General features: G+C 39.7%; 1 protein-coding gene across 1 annotated transcript in view; it reads right to left on the bottom strand.

Moving 5' to 3' along the window:
* Positions 1 to 14,104, bottom strand: part of LRP1 (LDL receptor protein 1) — a 335,280-nt gene that overhangs the window by 166,417 nt on the left and 154,759 nt on the right. Inside the window, exons 38-42 of the mRNA XM_080272895.1 lie at positions 12,231 to 12,420; positions 10,355 to 10,609; positions 9,920 to 10,147; positions 7,399 to 7,551; positions 394 to 561 (exon numbers count right to left, since the gene is read on the bottom strand). Of these exons, the coding sequence (XP_080129021.1) occupies positions 394 to 561; positions 7,399 to 7,551; positions 9,920 to 10,147; positions 10,355 to 10,609; positions 12,231 to 12,420 (994 nt within the window). The remainder of the gene's footprint in view (positions 1 to 393; positions 562 to 7,398; positions 7,552 to 9,919; positions 10,148 to 10,354; positions 10,610 to 12,230; positions 12,421 to 14,104) is intronic.

Genomic DNA, 14,104 nt, shown 5'->3' with positions numbered 1-14,104 from the left:
GTGTTTTATTATGTATTTTGGGTTTTATATGTATGTGGTGGTAAAGTGTTCAGAGTACAGTAATTTTGGTAAAGATATGGGAAAAAAAGGGTGACTTTGGCCAAGTGGTCAGTTGTAGGTAGGACTTTCAAACACAGTAGTATACTGCATTGACATGGTTTTGGTTAAAATGGTAAATTCCCAGAATAAGGTAGCTCTGTTAACTTTGGACTGACTGCACATAAACTACTGAGACAAATATTAACCTAGTATATTTCAGTACAGCTACAGATACCTGTAACATGATATTGCATATGAAAAAAATTATATCATTATAAAAGAACAAAATATTTCAAGGACATGTTTCTGTATATTCTTCATATCTAGGACAAAAAGACAATAAAGCAGACATACCTTGCATACAAGTGTAGGTGCAGTTGAGCTCATCTGTAGGTGGGCTGTCTGGACCACCATCCTGACAGTCATCTTCACCATCACATATAAACATTGGTGCCACACAATATCCATTGAGGCATTGGTGGGTTCCCACAGGGCATGAAGAGTTACCCTCAGGCTCTGCCACTGGTGATTGGCAAAAGATAGATTGGCAGGTGAATGAGAGAAAATGTATAGTTGTCAGCACAAATTCGCTGCAAGCCTGCTTGGGTGATGTGGTTGTTTTGTCTGGCAACAGTGTATGGGAACTAGCTGCCACATAGGCTTTTATAATGTGCTTTAAAGACGTGTTTGTAAAAATTTGTACTATAAATCGCCCAGAATGCAATATTCTTTATATCTGATTAGCAAAAAAAAAAAAAAAAATGCAAAAGATGACAGATGAATGTTGTGGAATGATGAAACATCCACTCTCTCCCCCGAACCCCTTCCGATGTTCCTCTCCAACCTCACCTTCTTCCTCCCATCCCCTGCTTTCCTTCATATCCACTCCCCTCTCTCCCTGCCCTGTATACCTTATATTATCCACAGCGCTAATCTACGTCATGTACCACACTTTTCTCTATTTCATGTCTACTCCTGTAACCTTTTTGCTCCTAACATTTGAGAGTTCCTTACCATGCAACAGTCTTTTTCTCCTACTCTCTACTCCAAACATGATGCAGCAGTTCGAAACATTATTGGTTCTGATCCTGCTTCATGAATCAGTGAACAAAATGAGGAGAATGGGAACATTTTCCTGGGGAAGAGAGGGGACAAGAAATAGGAGGAATAGGCACAAATGTTTGTTTTTCGTCTACTGAAGTAATAGCCACCGACTGCCAGGCTCACTCAAAACACACACACACACACACACACACACACAGTAAGGAATACATCACAAGAATGAGACAAACATTTCTGTATTTTGCAGCTGTTGGTAGTGACAAGGGATGGAGAACAGAATGACAACTGGAATAAAAAAAGTGGGAAGGAGACAGAGAGGATGAGAATGGGACTTGAACGGGAAGGAATATTGATAATTAGCCTTGGATATAGTTGGTTTCATTAAAGTATTAAGAGCAACTGAGAACAGGACAGGCTGGGTTTAGTAAAAAGTCAAGCGAGTATTGCGTTGCACCGATCGGGTTAGTGCCATGGATAAATGAATGAAGGTAAAAAGGGTGGGGAAAGGAGAAAGTGGAGAGGCATGAATGTGGGTGGGGGGTAGGAGGGAGAGGGAGGGGTGGGGGGGAACTCAGGAGAAATAATGGGGAGAGAGGGGAAGGGAGCTTAGACACAGGTATAATGAGGAATACCAGACTATTACGCTCATTCATCATTCCATAACATTCCTTTGCCAACTCTTGCACTTTTTTATAGTAATTAGATATGGTACACAGAATATTGTACTCAAGGCAGTCTCTAGTACAACTTCTTATAAACACATCTTTAAAATGTGTAAGGCTATGTGGCAACTAGTCCCCCTACATTGTTGCCAGACAAAAGGACTCACATCACACGAGTAGACTTGCAGCGAATTATGCTGACGACTGTACTTCATAAGGCAGATACTTGAAATGAGATAGCTGAGAAAAAAGAAATTGAACTTTTGGACAGACTATAGTTTAATGGGGTAAAACTAGTTGGATAGGAAAATTGTCCAGAGGCTCCATGTAAATGTGCCAAACAGCAGATAATGCACAGTGTATATAGACATAAATAGGCTTATATGGTTTGGGCCTTCTTGGCCAAGTTGATATTCTCTACCTCCTTTCCCCATATGTTTCCTTCTTAGTTGACAGTCCTCCCATGTACAATAAATAACCACGCATTCTCACACACTCTGTACTCCTTTCAAATGCCCTCTGCAGTCATTTAGTCATTACACACACACACACACACACACACACACACACACACACACACACACACACACACACACACACAGAGTACTACCAGTAAGAACATCAGCCCACTTAATTTGCCTCTCACCAGTGTTGCTGTTTGCTGATGATACAGTACTGTTGAGTAAAGATGAACGGGAGTTGCAAGGTTTGGTGAATGAATTTGGGATAGTGTGTAGGAGGAGGAATCTGAAAGTTAATGTAAACAAAAGTAAAGTTATGGTGTTTGAGAGGAATGAAGTCACAGAGTGTGCAGTGAGGTTGGATGGTGAGGATATGGAGAATGTGAGTGCATTCAAGTACTTGGGTAGTGTGATGAGTAGGGATGGAACTTTGGGGGATGAAGTGCGTGAAAGGGTACAGCAGGGAAGGAAGGTTGTTGGTACACTGAAAGCAGTGATGAGAAATAGGGAGGTGAGTATGGAAGTTAAGAAGTCATTGCATGATAGTATTGTGATCCCTACCCTGACGTATGGAAGCGAGGCATGGACCTTGCAAGAGAGGAACAAGTCAAGAGTGAGAGCAGTGGAAATGAGTTACTTGAGAGGAGCACGTGGAGTGACATGGAGGGACAGGTTGACGAATGAAGAAGTGAAGGAACGCTGTGGGGTGGATGTGGATGTGGTTGAGAAGATTAGGAGAAATACACTGAGGTGGTTTGGACATGTGAAGAGAATGGAGAATGAAAGACTGACTAAGAGGGTGTATGTAGGTGAGGTGGAGGGAGGGAGAGGGAGAGGTAGACCGAGGATGAGGTGGAGGGATGGAGTTGAGAGGTATATGAGGGAGGGGGGAGTGAGTTGGGGGGAGGGTAGTCAAATGGTGGGTGACAGAGCGACTTGGAGGTGTTTTGTCTGCGGCCACCCTTTGCGGGATTAGGGCATCGGGCTATAGATAGATAGATAGATTTCTTCCTCGACAGTTTTCAGCTTACTGAGCCATGCAGATGGAACGAACATGCACTCCAGTTAGAAAATATTTATGGTCATGTAGATACAACAAAAACATGTGAAGCCTTACACACAGAAGACGGGACAGTCATATAAGCAGGCGGAGGGAGGGAAGAAATAACACTACACAACAAGTATCAGATTTTTATCTAGTTCAGAAATGAGAATGGGTGATTTAGGGTAAACTGGGAGTGCTGATTACAAATATGTTTCTACTTTACGTGTATCATGCACAGATTTTCTGATTTTTTGGCTTGGAAGTTTTTTTCCACGTGTCAGAAATCATTATGCTCCGATCGCCTGGTTATGCTGGGAATCCTTTTTTTTTTTAATTGCAAAATATTAACTGGAATGTAAAAGTAATTTGTAGAAACAAGACCAAGTGCATTAGTCCACCTCTGTATGTAAATTTTGCTGTGGATAGTTACTTGTAGTACGGTTTTGATTATTTCTTTTTGTGCTCTCCATTGGATTCCCATGTCAGCTTCCATCAATAGTTCGCTATCATATCAGTGCCAATTATACCTTGGTATCTTTGTTCCTTTACCACAGTATCCTGGTGAAATCATTCACCCTGTTTCTCACTATACCTCATACCAATGAATCTGGCCAGGCATGTATGGCAACACCGCTCCTGCCGAGATTCTGATTGGCTGGAGGTGTTTGTTCGATTTCGTTGTTGCTAAAACTGATACTCTTTTTATTATCAGATGTGATACTGAGTTTGTCAACAGTACAATCGTCAAAAGCAATAAAAAATCCGTTAGATACTTAACAAAAATGAAGTTTTCGTTGGAAGATAGAGATATGAGTCAGCAAAGTATTATAACAGTCCAAGTCAAGGTCAGTGTTCGAACAATTCCTTTAAATCCCTGACACTCCGTAATATAACAGGAAATTGAGGAAACCTGCTTAATCTAAGCGTTGGTATAACACATTTAAATTTTAAGATCAGTCCGTAATGTGATAATAGAGGAGATATAATGAAATAGTTTTCCTTTAGCCTACTTTGATTTTTCGCGATTTTTTCAAACCTCCCTTCCCGCAGAACTCTCTTTTCATTAGAAATTTTAATTATTCAAAGTTGTGGCACGATTTAAGGGTGCGGACTGATCTTAAAATTTAAATGTGTGTTCTACCAATGCTTATATTAAGCAAGTTTCCTTAATTTTCTGTTATATTACGGAGTGTCGGAGATTTAAAGGAATTGTTCGAATGCTGACCTTGACTTGGACTGTTATAATACTTGGTTGACTCAATATCTTTATCCTCCTACAAAAATTTCATTGTTGATAAGTATATAACTTATTTCTTATTGCTTTTGACGATTGTATTGTCGACAAACTCAGTATCATATCTGATGGTAAAAAGAGAATCAGTTTCAGCAACAACGAAATCGAACAAACACCTCCAGCCAATCAGAATCTCGGCAGGAACAGTGTTGCCATACATGCCTGGCCAGATTAATTGGTATGAGGTATAATAGCTAAAGATATCATGAACCACATGTATGGGAATTATATATCAAATTTATTTTAATATGACAAGTTTTAAGGTGAAAGGTAGCGGATTGATGAAACAATCACTTTTGTTTTGTCTTTACACAGCTTTCATCTGACACATGTCAGTAAAAGTAATGACTTAGTGTTTATAGTTTATTGTTTGGAAAATTACTGATATTGCTTTCTGTCAGATATTTCTTGTTTTATATCAGACGGGCTGTAATAGTAATATTGCATGGAGATGTATCACTTTCATATAGGGTTCAAGCAAGGTTTGATCTGCTAGCCTTACACCTCACAGTAATATTTTCTGTATCATGGAAGACATAATGAGGTCGCTTACTAATAAATTTGGTTTTAACATAGAAGTGTATCGTATGTATGGGTTTCAATTACTGTTTGATGATAAGACTGCCCAAATAAAATATCTTATAAGGCTATTTGCATATTTTAATTTAAAAGCTAGGCCTTACCAAGTTTATCAAAAGGCCAAGATATGTGTGAAATTTTGAATTCTTGGGACAAATTAAAACACATCCATGTAAAGTTTTATGAATACCTTGATTTTTCTCCCCCATGTTCTAGCAAATTAAGGTAAATTATGTCATTACTGCATCTTTATGTAAACTCTAACCAAGTAAAACATCGGAATTCTCATGAAAAATGACTGGCAAAGACAGGTGAAGAAGCTACATGTCACCGTCACTTTTAAATATCACGCAGCCCATACCTTGTCACATCTCTATTGTAAGTTGTAACTAGATATTCAAAACTAAAAAGATAGAAAGCTTACTGATGATGAGAGAGTAGAAAGCATAATGCAAACTAACAGAACAGCAAAACACTCTCAAGTAAATTTAAATATTCATCTGCTTAGTCAGGTGGGACATCCCATAAGCAGGCCTCAAACTAAGAGAGCAGTAAAACACCGTCAAGTAAATTTAAATATTTGCTTAGTCAAGTGGGACATCCCATGAGCAGGCCCCCCTCCTCACCTATCATTCATTAAAATTCAGGGAATATGTTATAATCCATTGCGGTTCTGATGTTTTACTAGGTTGTATTTTACAAACTATTGCAGTAATGACATAATTTACCTCAATATGCCTGAACATGAGAAAAAAATCAAGGTACTCGTAAAAAACTTTACCTAGACGTGTTTTGATTTGTTCCAAGAATTCAAAATTTCACATGTATGTAGGCCATATGACAAATTTAATAAGGCTCCATTTTTAATTAATCTGTGCAAATAATTATGTATTATATTTGGGCAATCTTATCATCAAATGGTTACTGAAACCCATATAATAAAAATAATTTAAAATGCGTCGTGAATATTGAATGCACTTAGACAACCAAGTAACTACCAGCTTTCAAAAGCTTAAGGCTCAACCGATTAAATAGGCTATAGTTACTTAAACTCACTGAAGAATAAGAGGAACAACCAGACAACAGTATTCATATCAATATGATGAAAAGAGAGAGAATTCCTTCTGTCGCGGTACTGTACAACATTCTAAACAAGGTCCAGAAATATACAATAAACAAGGTCCAGAAATATACAAACATTCTAACTTTTATAACATTGTACCGTAGATCTAAACAGACACAAGTCAACATTCTTACGCTATTTAAGACTGTGGCTACATAACTGTCTGCTGAACCGAGAGGAAAAACAGATCAACTAGTGTCAACTAATGGGATGGAATCAGAAGCTAGCAATGCATCCACCCATGCCCAGGTCTAACTACAGTATATAACCATCTGCCAGGCTATAGGACTCACAGCAACCCAATTCATCCATCATATCTGAGCAGTCCACCTCCCAATCACAGCGCCAGGAAGTTGGGAGGCAGCGAGAAGTGTCACACAGGAATGTATCAAGGGGACAAGTGCCATCCACACCTTGTTACATAACACCAACACAGTTTACATTCGGGGGAAGTTTATGAATCAGAAATGGATATTTCACAAGATAAGCAGATGAATGCATGTGTGTTATAATTTTATTAGACATTCACAACAATACCAAAAAGGCATTTAGAATTTACAACAAATAACAAATTACCATAGTATTTGCCACACAAGTTATTATTTAGGTATAAAAAGCAAAAGTAAATTGCATCACCAAGGCATTTGATATGACACCCAGTTTAAATGTACAAAATATCAAAATGTGGGAAGTTGCATGATCAAAAATTAAAGAGAGAAAGAGGAGTCACCCATGGAGTGTGGTGCAGTTCCAGTTCAGACATACAGAAAAAGAGATGAGGAGAGACAGGGTAAGAATAAAATGAACTTGACATTAAATGCAGTACAAAAAGAGCTGTGCTATGAGTATTTGCACACTTGAGTTGTGAGACTGTATAAAATAATTTCCCAGATGAGCTGCCTTCACACCAGTATCATACCAGGACAGTCATTTGTCAATGTATAATACCTGTTCTTCTTAACACATGAAAACTTACTTAATCAGTAGAAAAAGCATTTGGAAAATATGAAGGACATCAGAGTGATGTTTATGAAACTGAACTGAGAACCATAAAGTCAGAGTACATTAATTCAAGTGAAGTAGGAAGCAGTGAAATCAAGCCAATCAATATAAGTAAAATTAGATGGACTTACTTGTGGTACAGTTCAGTTCATCTGAGTTGTCCCAGCAGTCGTTAGCACCATCACATATCCACTTAGGCAGGATGCATTTAGTAGTGTTGACACAGTTGATGAGCTCTGAGCTGTTGTAGCCAGCACGTGGATAGGTTGAGCAGTCTGGTTTAGCTATCAGGGAATGGGCATCCAAGAATTAGCAAGGAATACATAAGAGGTAAAAAATGCATTTGCATTACAGTGCAATATTTAATCTGCTTCACTAGTAGCTACTTAAAATGATATGTACAGTCATGGACAAAGAAACCTGGACACTCAGGGGCTGAGCTGATAGTTTCTTTTTCCTTTTCGATTTTTCCACTAAATCTTTGTCCATATGAACCGTACCCCCCCATCCCCTTCCTTCCCTCACCTCCTCTCCATCCTAGCCATATGACCCAGGAATGCTGGTCATTCTCAGGGGACAAGTGGACACTCCTCACCTCTCTCTCTCTCTCTCTCTCTCTCTCTCTCTCTCTAATATATATATATATATATATATATATATATGTATATCTGTGAGAGTGTGTGTGTGTGTGTGTGTGTGTATGTGTGCAATTATTATCATAACGAATGGGATGCTGTGAATTGGAAAGTAAAGACGAGGAGAACTGGCAAAATTGGTGGCAGAAGGGAGTAGGCAAATATGAAGGTGGACGTTAATTGGTCCGCAGGGAAATAATGACAGTTCCACATGCTGATGTCTCGAGAGGATTTCCTGCAGTTGTTCCCTCTAAATATGTTCCAGTGTTTTAATTTGTAATGCCTTATATCACAGTAAAGGCATACTTTGCACTGACATTATTATTCACTCCTACAGAATATTGAGAGAGAGAGAGAGAGATGAGGGGACAAGTGGTCACTCCTCACTTCTCTCTCTCTCTCTCTCGTATGCAGATCCAAAATCAGGAGGAGTTGCCTCGCATGGGCCAGCCAGCCTACTGCAGTTGTTTTCTGCAAATATATTCCTAAGTTTTATTTTATAATACTTATATCACAATAATAAAGGCATACTTTGCATTGACATTACTATTCACTCCTACAGAATCTTGAGAGAGAGAGAGAGAGCAACTGCGTATACGAAGAATGAAGATGAGCTTCTCATATGTATGTGTGTGTGTGTGTGTGTGTGTGTGTGTGTGTGTGTGTGTGTGTGTGTGTGTTAGCAGAGTTGCCGTAGGGAAGAGGGAGGGATGGGTTGTGATCGGAAAAATGTAGGGAGTTGCTTGTGTCAAGGATGCACGCACACACACACACACACACACACACACACACACACACACACACACACACACACACACACACACACACACACACACACACACACACACACACACACACACACACACACACACACACACACACGGTTCAAGGTCGGCGGATTAGCGAACTGGCGTGTATGGGGGCAGGGAAGGGGGGATGGGGAGTGCAGCCTGGCAGGTGCTATGAAGAGAGGGTAAACGGGATGGGGGGTGGGGGGATGGGGGAAAGGAGTCATGAACGAAGAGTGATGGACAAGCCGGGGGAAAAGAGAAAATATGACATTTGCCTCGCCTCACCTGTCCAGGTTTCTCTGCCCATGACTGTACCTGTATAATACAGTTACATGACTACAGTTTTAACAGTTTTTAAGATAAAACTATCTGTACTGAATTATGCAACCAGGGCTACTTCATTCATGTCCTGTGATGATATTAACTGTGGTGCTTGGATGGCATATCAGTGAAACTTGTGAATGATTAATGAGAAATACTTTAACAAAATGCAAATCCTCCATCTGTTCCATCCATCATCCAATCCCACGCTACCCCATGAGGTACGTAGGAGCCTGGGGCTACGCAAGATAGTCCTGACATTTAAGATGAGAGTGACCAGCCTGACTTATCCCTGAGTGGCATTATGTGTGCAGTAAGTTCCAACCATCCCTTGGATATAAACCTACACAAACTCAAACCGACTGGAGCACCTTAATTACCCACTAAACCACCAGGTGCCATAATTTGGTTATATGGTTACCACCCAGCATAGTAAATGGTTTCCTGGTGTACAGGAAACCATTTGGCTTGTCACTCAGTGTAGAGTCACTGTTCACATGAATTTATTCTTGGTATCACTTCACTGTTATCTAAACATTAACAGACAGATGTGGGACTTGTAGAAGGCAAATAACAAGTCCTACAGCAACTCAGATCTGTAATCCTACAGTAGCACGTCAAACCCCATGATGCACAGAAAGCGAATTAAGACATACCCCCTGATGCACACCAGTCTGTATTATAACATATATGAATATGCTGCATTAACACTGAAGGTAAAAAAATTACAAGGGACTCCAAACATTTGCTTCCACCTCCAAGGATATCCAAAAGATGTCCCAGATCTTCTGGTAATATTTCTCGGGGTAGATGGTAGCCAACTATACCTATATAAATCCTAGAAGTATGTTTTGCTGTCACTGTCAACATCAATTATTAAGTAATTGTGAAATATCAAGACTTACGACATCCCATCTCATCACTGGCATCAGGGCAGTCGGGGTCTAAGTCACATCTGCGGTGTGCACCAATGCAGAGGCCAGATGTCTTGCAACGGATTTCATCTTCACGGCATTCACAGTTGCTCTCATCACGAAAGTTTGGGCAGTTGGCCTGGCGATCACACACAGCAGACTGAGGTACACACTGGCCATTGCCACAGGAAAAGTAGCCATCACGGCATGTTCGGCCAACTGATGGAGAGGAGTAAGAAATATTTACATTTAAAGAGGACCTTGGGAAGGAGAATCCTGTAATAAAGTTAAAAGCACACAAAAAATGTCAGTTGCATCTGACATTTAGGATGAACATCAGCTACAAGGATCTATCTCTTACGTTGAAAAGTAACTCAAAGTTATTATTCAGACACCTAGAATACATTCACAAATCAGGAAACTCACCACAGTATTTCCTGTCTTCATCAGAACCATCTGGACATTCAGGAACACCATCACAAGAATAGATATAAGGTATGCAAAAGCCAGAACTGCACTCAAACTGATCCTGTGCACAGTTCGCCACACGCACAGCACAGCGTCGACCATCTGGCAGCAGTGTACGCCCAGGTGAACAGTGACACACCACCTGGGCACGTTCATCCAAGGTGCAGATATCTTCACACATTCCATTCAGCACACGGCAGGGACTGGCATCACCTAATGCATCAAAAGTAAAAGAAACAACAGTGAAAATTAGACAGTAAGTGGCTGGCTACCACCAACACAGACGGCAGTACCATGCGATTGATATGTGCATGCAGGATTGGTACTTAGTCACACAGTCATGCACTTATACAGGCAACTCAGCTACATGTACAAAGAAGTGATGACCTATGTGAAAATCATAGACAACTGCAAAGCTTAATACATATTTCAGATTCCTTCTCCTTTCTTTTAACTGATTTCTCTGGGGATGGAGGAAATATAATACTACCCACTCATTTCCTTCATGTTCTGAAGATTACTAAAAGTGAGGGGGAATTTGGGAAACCTGAGGCCTTAGAATGTTTGACCAGTGTTCCAAAAGCTTGGATCTAGATCCATTGCATACCTAGAACTAAGTACAATTAGGCAGACTCATAAAATATGGTTGTTTGGAAAGTCAGAGGCATGACTGAAAAATATAAAAGACAAGTGTAGAGGTTAACAGTGCTTTTAAGGAAGGAAGTCAGTGTGATGGCACTGTGTGGAACAATGATGTGAGAGAAAAGTGTAGGTCCAACATGTAAAAGGAAAGGTGTGAGCACCATCAGACTAGCTATTTAAAAAAAAAAAAAAAACGATGAAAATGAGTGTGGTAAAAGAAGTTGGTATACGTACATGGGGGAGAAAACATGTCTGTAAGGTGCAGCCAAGGGGTTGGAGTGCTTGACTGATGAGCAAGTGAATCTATATCTGATTTTACAAACCACTATGTAGGTATTTCTTCTAGTCAGAAACTTTTATGCAACAGTTTCTGGATCAAACCCAACCTATTTTTTGTGATAAATATAATGATGCTGATGATCGTGGTAAACATTAGACATAGTGTGCTGTATTATGAAAGGTTAGACATCTCGCATTTTGACATGACTCACTCCATTTATTTAAAGCATGAGTGACCAGTTGCTCTGAAGGCAGTTAAGAAAAAGTACAGTAGGAGACATTAACAGTAATCCTTTACTATAATATCTATGAAGAGAGAGATAGAGTACACCAACTGTGCAAATATTGTTGTCATTGACAGCAGACTTTTCTTTAAGATGCTGTGGAAGAAAAAGACTGTATAGTACTTCAGAGTAGATGTACAGCGCATGTAATTAAATAGAGATTATTGTACTATCACAGTCAAACGTTTGCTGACACTTCCCTGCCAGTTATGATGATGGATGCACACAACAAGAGTTAAAAGAATATTCTGTGACATTTAAGAATGAGAAATTTGGAAAGCAAGACACAATGCTGGCAGAGGAATATTGGCAAACTTCTGCTCATTTTAATGCAAGGGAAAGTATAGGAACTAGATTAAAAAGACACTGAGAGATAAGTGGGAGGTGCTTGAGAAGGACACCTTCCTTTGGTGGCACCAACTTGGCAAATCCACAATATGGTTAAACAAATGTTTCTCATTTTCCCCCCCCCATCCCCCGAAAGAATGATGGTGGCTTGCAAGAGAAGGAAAGCTTCAGTCTGCAGTCCACCAGGTATACATTTTAGAGGAGCTTAGGGTGAACCAACAAGATAGCAACAAAAATAAAATTTTGGTAAAAGTAAGAATACCAAAAGGTATTTGACTTACAAGCATTAGTGTCATTGGCGACTGCAATGATACCCATGAGTCTGGTGGTGCTGGAGCGTAGTTTGACCACTTCCCCAGCAGTGTACTTGTCTGCTCGCACTACTGCCTGCAGCACCCAGTCCGTCCAAAACAGGTGGTCTCCATAAATTGCCAGGTCAAATGGGTGGCTTGGCACATTCTTTAGTAGCACCTGCATTAATGTGAAAAAAAAAGTACACAAGAGGTAAATTTTGCAGTGACCGTAGTTATCAAGCAGTTCAGAACATAAGCCATAAAACTTATTAAATAAAACAGTGAATAATGATAAAAGAGCAAATAAATGTTTTCTTTAATTGATTAAGCAAAGCAGTGAATAATGATAAACGAGCAGATAAATGTATTCTTCAATCTTTCAAGTTAATTTAGGGAACTTCAGCTCATTTCAGCCACTTCAGATAAATTCAGGCACCATCAAATCCAATGAAACACTCCATGTCCGGTGAAATATAACTAGGCCAACTGAGCTCCATCCAGGCTACTTCTAGGTCAAGTAAAGACAGCTCAGGTCCATCTAAGCCCATACAGATCTTGTTAGGTCAGTTCATGTCCAAGATATAAATACAGGTACCGGTCATTCCACAGTAGGTGCTTCGCACCTTTAAATCCATTTAATTTCATTCATCCTTTTTGGCATATTCATGTAATTTCTTGCCACTTCAGGCCCAGTTAAGACTTTCATGGCCATTATAGCCCAGTCGTGTTATTTCCAATACTGTCAAGTTACTTCAGGGCCATTTAAGCCAATTAAGGCCTAATCAGGCCACTTCTGGTACAGTCACATTATCATCATCATCATCATCATCATCATCATCACCACTATATTCATCACAGTCTTTTTCCTACCTAAAGATGGGATACTGTACAGTCCAGAAAGAAAGGAAAGAGAAGATACAATAGGGGAAGAACAAATAACAATATGCCCAGTGAAATGGGTCAGACACTCATTCACTCACTGTTCAAGCTTTGGATTCCTGGCTGTACTTCACCGGCCAAACCATATGTCCATGCAGTATTTTTTGGTACTATATTTTTCTTTATAGAAGCACTTCACATCACAGAATTAAGTTAGAAGCATTTTACATCACAAATTTCAGCAACTTCAGATCCTTTCATGTCCAAATAGGTTTATTTAAGTTTGCTTCTGTCCTTTACATCTGTTCCATCCAAGTCAAGTCAGTCATGGTTCATTCAGGACATTCAGGTCCATTCACATCCATTTTAAGACATTCAGGTCCATTTGCAACCATTCAGGTAATTTTTTGTCAAACTGGGTCAATTCATGTCCACTTGCATCAGTCCCAGTACAGTCAGGTTAAACCATGTCCATTTACTGTGCAGTCATTTAGAACCATTCAGGTATGTCTAGATCCATGTTTAGTCTCTGCAGGCCACTTAAGTAATATCAGACCCATTTAAATCAATTCAGGTTCATTTCTGTCAATTCAGTTTGCATCCCTGCAACTCAGTCCATCCATCCATCTATCCAGTTTCCCCCCATCAGCAGCTTAGGGCCCAAGGATAGGCTTCTCAATCTGGACATTTAAGGAAAGGGACCAGTTACTTGCAGTTTATTTAAGCTCATTAAAGGCAGCCCATTAACTTCTTCAGTCTGGTGACATTTTTTTATTTTATTTTATTCCAGTCAGTGCCAGTAATCTTATTCACCATCAGCAAGAAATTACTGTGCTGTAGAAGTTAATGTCTATTTAGGTTCGTTAGATCTTTGTTGTTATGCTACCAAGTTTAGGTTCTTTAGTTAGTTAGTCAGTCAGTTAGGACCATTAAAGTTAGTTTAACCAGAAAGGTCTGTTCACTTATAAAGCACAATGTAGCAG

The sequence above is a fragment of the Coenobita brevimanus genome, chromosome 6 (genome assembly GCF_032717465.1).
Source record: "Coenobita brevimanus isolate Jiangsu-jjx chromosome 6, ASM3271746v2, whole genome shotgun sequence".
Classification (NCBI taxonomy): Eukaryota; Metazoa; Arthropoda; class Malacostraca; order Decapoda; family Coenobitidae; genus Coenobita; species Coenobita brevimanus.
The sequence above is the reverse complement of the archived record's forward strand: the minus strand, read 5'-3'. Positions and strand labels throughout refer to the sequence as shown.